The 12059-nt window shown below is 35.3% G+C and overlaps 1 protein-coding gene across 1 annotated transcript in view; it reads right to left on the minus strand.

The window, feature by feature from the left end:
* LOC131521228 (G patch domain-containing protein 8) overlaps positions 1–12059 on the minus strand; it is a 96253-nt gene that overhangs the window by 14483 nt on the left and 69711 nt on the right. The window contains exon 2 of the mRNA XM_058745757.1: positions 5717–5860. Within this exon, the coding sequence (XP_058601740.1) occupies positions 5717–5860 (144 nt within the window). The remainder of the gene's footprint in view (positions 1–5716; positions 5861–12059) is intronic.

Here is a 12059-nt window from a genome sequence, read left to right on the forward strand (position 1 = left end):
AACAACAACAACAAAAACAATGGTTTATTTTTATATTTCTTTTACACTTTCTATTGCTTTATATAATTGCTTACATAATTTTATGTCTGTCATTTTTCTAGTGTTTCTGGTATGTCATATAGTGATTTGCAGCTCATAAACTGATTGTCACAACATTAGTTACCCCGGTGTGTGTATATGTTAAAGAAAGAGAGATATTGTGATGCCAGTATATTATATCTAGTAATGCAACACGTGGGTTATATAAGCGCTGTACATTTCTATGCAGTTTTTCTAGCAAAAGTGGATATTGACTTGCTGGTAGATGCAGAGAGCCCCTAGCAAAGATTCTATTATTGTCTTATCAGATACTTGCAATACGGTTTCGAGTAATGACTGGAACATCTAAAGTGGCTGTTTACATAACAGAACAGCTCTCAATACCCTCAGGTTTTTAAAAGTTCATGAGGAATCATACAAATTCCTCCATCTGCTGCAAATGAAGTTTCGTGCAATTATTTGTCTGAGTTTATCCCCTTGTCCCTTTATAACTGTTACCCATTCATTCATTTCAGGCTGCTGACTCACCGCTTTCGGCTGAGAAAGCAGCCACCACTTTTTCCGTGTTTCTTCTTTTTTTTCTCAAAACGCTCTCTGAGTGCAAAGCCACTAAGGAATCATTCATAGAAGGACAAATGAACTATTTGTGCAGCGTTAAAAATACATTCTCTTTTTCTTCTCCCAGAGCCGCCCCCACCCTCACACCGCTAAATGCCCTGAGGATAGACCTTACACTCACACACTCTCACATGTCCCTCAGCTATTTTTTAAACATTAAGCAGCCTGCTGCGCTTTTTATAGAAACACAGACATGACTAGGCTTGGACTCTTTCAGATCAGATTGAATCCTTCCTCGGCACCCCCCCAGTGACTGTGGGTTATGAAATATGGATTATCTCCAAGCTCATATCTGTAGGTCTCTATCGCTCGAAATCCACCTCAGCCATGGGAGTCTAGCAGGGGATTCCCTTCAGATTCTGCTCTCAGTCTCTAGTGGAACAGTTCAAAAAAGTCCTCTTGACACTTCACCTTAATATTTACCTCTCTTTTTTGTCTTTCTCTTCTTTCCTCTCTCATATTATAGCTTTAACCATCATGTTAGGTTGAAATTGACTTGTTTTTAAGCTTGGGGTCACAGGTTAGACGTCATTCACAAATCAGTTGAGAATATCTTTTAAATTACAATTCAAGTCTTAAATTTGAGTTTCAATGTAAGGAAGTAGAGTGAATTTAAATGAATTTAAGGAATCCATATAACTTTAATTAGAAAAGTAAAGTCTGTAAATACAAACAAAAACGTTGGCTAGATAAAATCCTGTTCAAAAGTTTTGAAGAAATTTGAAGCTTCATATTCCAGAACGTTAGAGGGACGGATGGATATATAGATTTTCTTTTATAGTTACAATATAGTAAACTACTCATTTTAGGAACGCAACGGGTATCCTTTCCAGTAATGTTGTTTCTGTTAGGCCTCAATTAGATCTCCCACAAAAACAAAAATACAATGAAATAAACCAAACTGAATATTCAATATGAAGTTGAGAGTATCTCAGTGAGTCTTAGCATTTACAGTTCCTTGCATCATGTTTTATATCTAGGCTCTCGCACTAGACACCCTAAACATGAGTAATGGAACATTTTATAAGACTTCAATGTTTTTTCAAGCTATTAAATTGCCTTAGGCTCTTTTAGACCCCTCAACACGAGGGTTAACTCCAGTCTTTGCTTCTCTGGTTCTCTCTGTGTTGCACTCGAGTTAACCTCCGTCTCATGCCTCACCTCTTCCTTTCCCTCCACTTTTTATTGAAGGACAGCTGGCTGATTTGCATAGCTCTCTAGGAAAGGTTTTGATGTTCTTAAAGATTAATTAAATCAAACCTCTCAACCATGTTTGGTGCACGTCAGTGCACGCAGTATATATACACGCACACATGCGCACATAAGTGCTAAGTGACTAGGGATTTTGTGGGTTGTGAAATATACAGTATTGTTCCTCAGGACCAGGGAGCATAGCCAGGCTGCATGTTTCTGGAGCGATATGTGAAGCGGCTGGGTTGGGGTCACATAAACTGCCTCAACTGCCAACCTCACAGCATGCATATTTTACACAGTCGACTATACATAACTCAGCCCAATGAAACACTCTTGATGCCTGCAGGAAGAGTTCAACAGCAACCTTTCATTGCTTTTGCAGGGCCCTCAAATGAATTAACATCTCTTGTGGGAGGTTCCTGACTTGTTAGAGAAGTCAGTTCACTGACCAACAACATTATTTTGCTGTTCTGTACAGAGTTGGTCAGTATAAAACATACAAAAAAGTACTAAAAAAACAATACAATGTCAATATTTATCCAAATTTTGTACCTGAAAAATGTGCAAAACTTCACTGATTCATGAGGTGAAAATGAAAATCAAATACTTATCATTATGAAATTTAATGATTAGTTATCATTACCATACCATAGATTACATACACAGCTCTTGCAAAATATCCTAAGCATATGAAAAACATAATATATTGTATCACAAATGTATCACAGTATAGTAATATTTTATATATACAGCAAATATGAATATACTGTGATGTAATAAGTGAGCTTATATTAACAAATTGAGCTTTGGTGCAGGAGAAAAATATAAAAGGATATATTAGGGTTAGGGTTAGGGTTAGGGTTAGGTAATAACATAACATATCTTATATCATATGCTATAAGATGCTAGATGCATCTGGAGTCTCCTCCATGAGCACCAAAGCTCAATTATAACCTATTAGGCAACAGCTTATATTTTCAAATGAATCTATTTTACAAGTCATATTGATGTATTACTACGGTATCTATCATAAAATAGCATTATTTGTTACATTTTACAAAGATGAGTAATTTCAACCCATTACACTAGGGGAAAAAAACGTTTGGTCACAATTAATTAAACAGAAACAAGAATGACATGCTAATTTCTCTGTGACAAAGTACTGATGTGAAACACTCGGCTGAAAATCTCATGATTGATTATGGAATATTATGGATGTTCGTGCTGAGCAGGCATCATTCATCTCTGACTCATTGGCTTTGACTAACAGGAACAGACACATCTGCACGGCGAACAAGTGTGCAGTCATCTGTGGTTTGATCGGAGCCATGTTTGCACGGAGATGAAATCCATCGCAACAACATGTGTAATTACTTTCCTCCCTCCCTCTGTCTGTCTTTGGTGTAGCTGTCACTGAGCGGTCCTTCAGAATGAGTTGCGAACCTCTCTTTCTGTATCTCACTCTCTGCTTCACACTTGGATTTCATGCAACTGTACGTATGAAATGTTTCGTTAGTGTATAGTTTTGCTTGTTTCATTTTTAGACTGTGCTGTAATGATGCAGCAGCAGGCTTATGATGAATAAGACATGTGAGGTTGAAGGATGAAGAGAGATTAATGGCTCTGTGTGCCATTCTTTGTTAGAAGACCAGTTTGTCTGACAGCACCCAGGATAATAGCAGTGCACAAACAGCGTTATCTGCCGCTCGAAATGCTAAGGAACATGTTTAATCTCAGATGCCACACAGATGGGCACCAGACTCCAGTCTGAGATCCTGGCACCAGTGAGGACATTCTCAGCTCTCTCCTCCTTACTTCAGTTACTCCTCCTATCAATCTCTCCATCCATTTCCTTAGCAGAACTTTTGGCTTATCTCTTCTCATTTGTTTTTGCTTTTCTTTTTTCCTGAATTATTTTAAATAAAAGTGATGACTGATATGTATATTATATACAGTATAAGCATCAAGATGCCAAGACTTAAAATCTATTATCATTATAATTATTACTTATTCCTAAGAAAAGGGGTAAATGAAATAAATTCCATAATAGTCTATGGAAATTGTTTTAATATCAATCAGACTTTTAAATTGTTAAATTGTTCAACGTTATTTGATTTATTCTGTTCTGTCTATGAAACATAAATAATAAATAAATAAATAATTTATTCCTGCGATGGTATGATCAGTCTTCAATGTTGCATACTTCTGAAAAATCTGCTTATTTGGTTCTCCAGAAATATTGATTATTTTGCTCCATAAATATTTATTAATGCTGCTTAAGAGTTTTCCTGTGATGTTAAATGGAAACTGCAATGTTTTTTTTTCAACAAAGTTAAAAAGAACTGCATTTATTTTAAATAGAAATCTTGTGTAAAACTATAAATGTTCTTAGTGTAACTTTTGATCAATTTAATACATCCTTGCTGAATAAAAGTGTTCATTTTTTCAAAAAAAAAAAAAAATGGTAACACAATACGAGTGCACTAATATGCATTAAATAATGTTTAACTAATGCACAGATAATCACAAGTTAATGTATAACTCATGAAGAACTAAACCATTTATTAATGATTACTGCATCAGCAACAAATGAACATTCTATATTATTCATAGATTAAGTAATCAATATACTGTTATTAGTTAAATGTGTCAATGTATTAATTCTCTAATAACATATTATATTAACTAATGATGTAAAGTTATAACTAATTGATCATTAGCTAATGATTTGCTAAGGTATCATTATAAGCAGACAACTGGAAGGTGAAATGCATGGCTTCGACCCATTGTGGTAATTACCACATGAATTTACACTGTTAGTACTATATGTTCTTAGGGAATTAATACATTATGACACATTTAAATAATAACAATATATTGATTACTTAATCTATGATTCATATAGAATGTTCATTTGTTGCTGATGCAGTAATCATTAAGAAATGGTTGAGTTCTTCATGAGTTATACATTAACTCATAATTATCTGTGCATTAGTTAAGCATGAATTAATGCATATTAGTGCCACCGTATTGTAAAGTGTTACCAAAGACACTTGCTGATCCCAAACTTTTGAAAGATAGTGTCAGAGAGTTTTAAAGCGATTGCTGTTCATACACATCACATGAATGCCCAGACAAAGAACTCATAAAACACCATTTAAAGCCCCATACTCAATACTTGCATTGGTATCACTGGTATCAATTGTTAATTTTAAGCAGATGGCAAACGGGCAATGAGACACATGCTTTGCCTGTTAGATTGATTCGGAATGTTGATATATTATAATAGAAAAGGTGCATTTTTTGTGCGCCTGGAAGTTGTTAGAACTTTAGAATGATCTGCAATAATTAAAGGTGCAAATATTTTTAGTTACTTTTTGTAAACACAACCTATATTTTGTGGTTAAAACACCTGCCCCGACGTGATATCAGTTACCAGAACACACGCAGCTCAACCGACTCAAGAGACTACTTGAGGGAAGATTAGTGATATGCTTTGCAAATGTTTTTCCAAATATAGTGTTTATGTTTTGAGCATATAAATAAACAGTTACACTAACAGTTGACTGACTATAATTTGCGTGTCATTATTGGCTGGGGGATACAAAGTAGACTGTAGACACAAGAATCACCTGGAGACTATTTGGAGGAAAAAATAACTTTAACAAATACAAACTGTAGTCGAGCGTTGTGTTTGACCAAGCACACCATCATTTCTATGCATATTATGTTCAGAGACACTCTACTGACGGTAGTAATGGTTTTGTGGACTGTAGGGGAAGAGTTAAATCCCTATTCCTTTCATTTCTGCATTCTTTTCTGCTTCTCCATCTAATGAGCTCGACCACCAGCTGTTGAAGTTTACCTGTTTATGTGCGTGGTCATATGAGTTGATGTGGTTGTCAAACTCCTGATGTTTATGGTACTGCTTGTCGCATAGTTCACAATAGAAGTTGGCCTTCAAATCCCCCAGGGCTTTTGCAATGGCTTTCTCATTCTTAGCGTAGTCCTAAAAAAGAGAGAGAGAGAGAGACAAAGAGAGAGAATTGGTTATGCATGTAGATGCTATAATTTAATTAGACAACTACACTTGACAATCACATAGTCCTTTCTTAAGAATAAATGGTTTCACTAACTGTTTAAAACCACAAAAGGCAATAATTGTGCATGAACGGTACATCAATTAAGCAGTTTTATTTTTAGACTGTCTTTAGACTATCCTAGTTGAATTTGATCACCAAGACCGTCTTTGACAGGCTAAAAGAACCTGATGAAATCAAACAACCCAGCCATCAAAGAATGTTTTTAAATGGTTAATATTTTGTTGTAATTACTAGTTTCGCACCAACAACACTTTTAAGAAGATACTTGAATGTGAGCATAGCTGGGTTCCTATGACAACATGGTCATCAGTTCATATTGGTTGCAGGATGAATTAACAAACTGAACGGCTCATTGTGATAATAAGACTAGCGCTAACAGTTCTTAACCACTTAAAAGTCATTTTAACACACAAGAAACATTGTTTACCTTGCCTTCTTTGTATACATCACTTTTTTTACATCATCATTCACTCGCCTTCATGTCATTCCTAACCCATAAGACTTTGGCTAATCTTTGAAACAAATGAAGATATTTTTAATGAAAGCTGAGAGGTTTCTCTCCCTCCTTCAAAAGTCATTATAAAAAACAAATCCATATGAATTAAGTAGTTTAGTCCAAGTCTTGTGAAGGGATATGATCACCTTATATCATCATATAAAGCAATTGTGTCTCTTCACAAGACTTGGATAAAACTGCTTAATTCGTATGGATTCGTTTAAAGGTACTTTTATACATTTTTTTTTTTTTAAATATAGGTTAACTGTATTTTCAATGGAGGGACAAAAACTTCTCAAGCTTCATTAAAACTATCTTCATTTGTGTTTCAAAAATTAACCAAAGTCTCATGGGTTTGAAATAACATGAGGGCGAGTAAATCATGACAGAATTTAAATTTTTGCGTGAATCTCTTTAAGATCTCAGAATTAAGATTCAAAAAGTGCACACACACACACACAGTCTGGCATTTGTGGTTTACGGGGACTCTCCATAGGCGTAATGCTTTTTATACTGTACAAACTGTATTTTCTATCGCCCTACACTTAAACCTACCCCTTACAGGAAACTACTGGCAATTTTTGAATTTCATAAAACACCGTTTTGTATGTTTTTTAAACCTTTTGTTTTAGGGGGACACAGGAAGTATCCTCATAAACCATGTTTACGTTGTAGTACCCATGTTATTATACACATTTGTGTCCTCGTAAACCATATATACCAGTACACACACACACACCCTTTCAATTATTAAAATTGTTCAGAAATGGCATTGATGGATCACCATGTAACATTCACTGATAACATGTTCAGGAGTGCACGCACACACACACACACACACACACACACGGTACAGGCCTAAACTCTTCCTCTAGGGAATGTCATCTCTTTTTTTTTGCAAACTTCACATGAGACTCAGCTAGCCGGTAACATCAAAGCCTCCTGCGATTAATTCAGTATCAAAAGTCTGCTTATACAGACCTCAGGGAGCGACATCAGCCATACAAACACATTGTGCAGACTGCGCTGGTACACACAGACACAGAAGCAAAGAGTACATCTCTCTGGAGCATCATTACCAGAGCTTTCCCATTATGAGACACAGACAGCACAGCTCAATATTTACTACAGGAAAACAAGGTGGAAAAGGTCATTGTTTTAACACTACACTCTTATTACGTTAGACAGAGCATCTGATCAAGGATTCACTTTTGAGATGGTGTCGACTGAAAAGGGAGAATTCTTATGCAGCATAGCAGTGCAGCAGTTTAATAGAGCTTGTTAACAAGTTTCTACATAGAGAAAGTTGAAGTAATTGTGACAATAATACTGATCATGGGCCTCATAATTGGCCAGAGGGCCTCTGCATCACACGGCCCTGCAGCGTGTGGGAGCAGATCATGAATGAGGCTGATGTGATGCAGTTAATAGGCCATCAGGGATTTTGAGGCACACTTTTCTGCTCACAGAGTCCATCCGTGCACAGAGACAACATGAGATGTCAAAGCAAAAGAACATCATGATTGACTGCTGACACTCTGGTTGCTACACTTTTAAACATGCAAAAGAATAAAAAACCAGGAAGGGGCCAACACTTTTTCACACCACTGTATATATATATATATATATATATATATACTGTATATATGTATATATATATATATATATATATATATTTTTTTTCAGCAAGGATGCATTTAATTTATCAAACGCGACAGTAAAGACATTTATGTTAAAAAGGATTTAAAATAATTGCTGGTCTTTAGAACTTATTATTCAGTCTGTTCAAAACAATATAACACAGTTTTCAGAAAATATTAAGCAGAACAACTGCTTTCAACATTGCTATTAATAAGAAATGTTTATTTACCGCCAAATCATTACAATGATTTATGAAGGATCATGTGACACTGAAGACTGTGAAAACAATGTTTTTACATTCATTTTCCTTTATAATCAGGGGTGCACGTAAGTCGAAGGTGTGTATATGCGACCAAAATAAAAAAATGCGCTGTGTAAATAAGTTCAGACCTCTCATTTGTGCAGTGACAAGGTTGACAGCTGTTAATGCACAATTACTAGGGTATTTTAGATCAACAAACTGTAATACTTTATAAGATTTCTATTCGAACTGAAAGTATAAATCTAGGCTATCCGCTGCCATTTTCAAAGCACAGTGAAAAACTATTTCATTCACTGACGCTCTTCAATCAGCAGCACATATACTTGCTGGCAACTTGCCAAAATAAAAGCTTGCTGATCTTAAGTTTGAAAATGATGAAAATTTATATATATATATATATATATATATATATATATATATATATATATTAAAAAATATATATATATATATATATATATATATATATATATATATATATATATATATATTAGCATTTTATTTTTAAGTTTGCTATAAAATAATTGCTTTTTATTTAATACTCTCTTTTATTTTAAAATATAATAGTATTATTACACTAACTAAATAAAGTGCAATAATATTATAAATATTATCACTATTATTAATTTTTATAGTTATATTTATTGGGTCACACTATCCGCAGTGTGAGGACCAAACCAAATCTCCAGGTGCTCTTTTGAGAACCAGGCTGAAAAACGTATGTGCACCTCTGTTTATAATACACAAAATCATTCTGACATGTCTCACATTGTTTTCCAAGCTTCTCTTCATGTAAATTGTGTTTTTGAAATGGTGTGTCATTTAAAAGTCCAACTTTAGTTTTATTATACAAGGCTTAAAAGTTAAGTAGTCATTCAGGCAACCTCCCAACAAGTCTTTTTTTAAAATCTGTTGTTTTGTTTTACATCCCTACAAATGATATTCCCTCCAGGGCTTTACAACTCATTTCCAAAATTCATCACCCCACAGCCCTCCTTTAAAATGTAACCCTAAATTTAGTCTCACAGATGTGAGGTGGAGTGAAACGATAGAGCGAGAGAGCTGAGAAGAGCCACTCTGTACATCTGTCATTTTAACATGCGCCCCATCCCTGAGACTCAAAACAACAGATGTTAACTCTTAATTGCTTTTGGATGCGTTTTGCATCAGAATTAGTTACACGTGTTCTGCTCTTACTCACCACCCACACCAGACAGACCCAGTCATGGGGATGCAAAAGGCAGAACATTGGCTGAGTGATCTGGCAACCACCTGCCCTCTGCCACAAGCACAACATCCAGGGGCGGATTTAGTGAATTGGGGGCCCCAGGCAAATATAGGAATGGGACCCTATACATTTGCACACATTTACCTAGATCAACCTTGAGGTTCCTTTTTTGTCGTGATGCTTGCTGCTGCACAATGGTGCCCCATAGTTGAGTCCAATGTTTCTACATTTTTCATGTACATGTTATAATGGGATTCTTTCATTTACATTTACATTTATTCATTTAGCAGACACTTTTTATTATTTCACGTTGTAGACCACAAAATAGCAATTGATTTACCGTTGTTGAGATACAAGTTTTAACAAAAAACGAAATAAATTCTAAAATGATAAACCTCACAACTGAACCTTTAAACCATTTTTTTTTTTTTTTTAAGAAAAGGGATGAGTCAGAAGTATAAATTATTATATTATTTAAAACGGGTTCATGTGGGTGGATTTTTGCATTGGTCTGAACAAAAACTGCAGACTGGATTATTGAAAATACACATTCATTCTCTGCCAGTAGGAGGTGCTTTTGGAAGGTCAGAAATATAGTGGTTTCCCCGGTAACGGCTGTAAACAAAGCAGCACTCAGCTCATAAATGATACTTTATCAGGTAAAATGAAAATGCCATCATAACTTTTCTGAAGACAATCGGTTCCCTTCAGAGGTTCATTCATATAAAAACTTGAATTAGCGAGAATGAGAAAAGTGTGAAAAAATATATCCTATATTGACGAGGAAAGTCCAGAATAAGTTACCAGTGTAAGCCTACATTTAATTTTAGTAATTTTAACTTAGGGCTGTCAATCGATTAAAATATATAATTGCGATTAATTGCATGATTGTCATGAGTTAACTCGCGAATAATCACAACTTAATCTCACATTTTTATCTGTTCTAAATTTACCTTAAGTTAATACTTTTTAAGTTTTTAATACTCTAATCAACATGGGCATGGACAAATATGGATGCTTTATGCAATATATGTTTATTATTAGTGAAACCATAGTTAACATAGAGCATGAAGACTAGACAAAAGGTCATAGATGTTTTTCAACATCATGTTCCCAGGATGCACCAGGACCGCAAGTTTGATCTCCATTAACTTAACAAGTTATATTCAACAGCAAGGATGAATCTTATGAAAGATAGCCAATATGCATTAGTAGTTTCATTTGTGTTGAAAGTTTCCATATACAGTTTCGTATACATGCCATACCACTACTCTGTCTGCTTTACTCCTGAATCTACTTTTGCAAATGTAAGTGTTTTGTAACAGCACAGGCAAATAAATTGATGGAGCATTTCTAGGTTATCTTCTTAATGCTGCTGTCTGGGGAGCTACAAAACACTCTCCCTTACAAATCAAAGCAATTTAAATGTGCACTCTCAGTCATTTAGTCTCTCATTCTTTCTCATAGTCTTGGTTTTGCTCTTATTTCATTCATACCGCAGGTTGAAAAAGGAATATGATGTGTTATGTTACTTGTTTGAAAGCTAATCATGTCCTTTTTCAACGGACAAGCAATTGATTTTATGTTTAAAAGAATTAAAACATACAACTGGAGACACAAATAAGTAAGTTCTTTAGATCTATGAATACACACACAAACATGGCTATAGCTATATATATATATATATATATATATATATATATATATATATATATATATATATATATATATATATATACAGTGGGTACGGAAAGTATTCAGACCCCTTAAATTTTTCACTCTTTGTTATATTGCACCCATTTTCTAAAATCATTTAAGTTAATTTTTTTTCCTCATTAATGTACACACAGCACCCCATATTGACAGAAAAACACAGAATTGTTGACATTTTTGCAGATTTATTAAAAAAGAAAAACACATATATCACATGGTCCTAAGTATTCAGACCCTTTGCTCAGTATTTAGTAGAAGCACCCTTTTGATCTAATACAGCCATTAGTCTTTTTGGGAAAGATGCATTAAGTTTTTCACACCTGGATTTGGGAATCCTCTGCCATTCCTCCTTGCAGATCCTCTCCAGTTCTGTCAGGTTGGATGGTAAACGTTGGTGGACAGCCATTTTTAGGTCTCTCCAGAGATGCTCAATTGGGTTTAAGTCAGGGCTCTGGCTGGGCCATTCAAGAACAGTCACGGAGTTGTTGTGAAGCCCCTCCTTCGTTATTTTTGCTGTGTGCTTAGGGTCATTGTCTTGTTGGAAGGTAAACCTTCGGCCCAGTCTGAGGTCCTGAGCACTCTGGAGAAGGTTTTCGTCCAGGATATCCCTGTACTTGGCCGCATTCATCTTTCCCTCGATTGCAACCAGTCGTCCTGTCCCTGCAGCTGAAAAACACCCCCACAGCATGATGCTGCCACCACCATGCTTCACTGTTGGGACTGTATTGGACAGGTGATGAGCAGTGCCTGGTTTTCTCCACACATACC

The sequence above is a fragment of the Onychostoma macrolepis genome, chromosome 16 (genome assembly GCF_012432095.1).
Source record: "Onychostoma macrolepis isolate SWU-2019 chromosome 16, ASM1243209v1, whole genome shotgun sequence".
In the NCBI taxonomy this organism is placed as follows: Eukaryota; Metazoa; Chordata; class Actinopteri; order Cypriniformes; family Cyprinidae; genus Onychostoma; species Onychostoma macrolepis.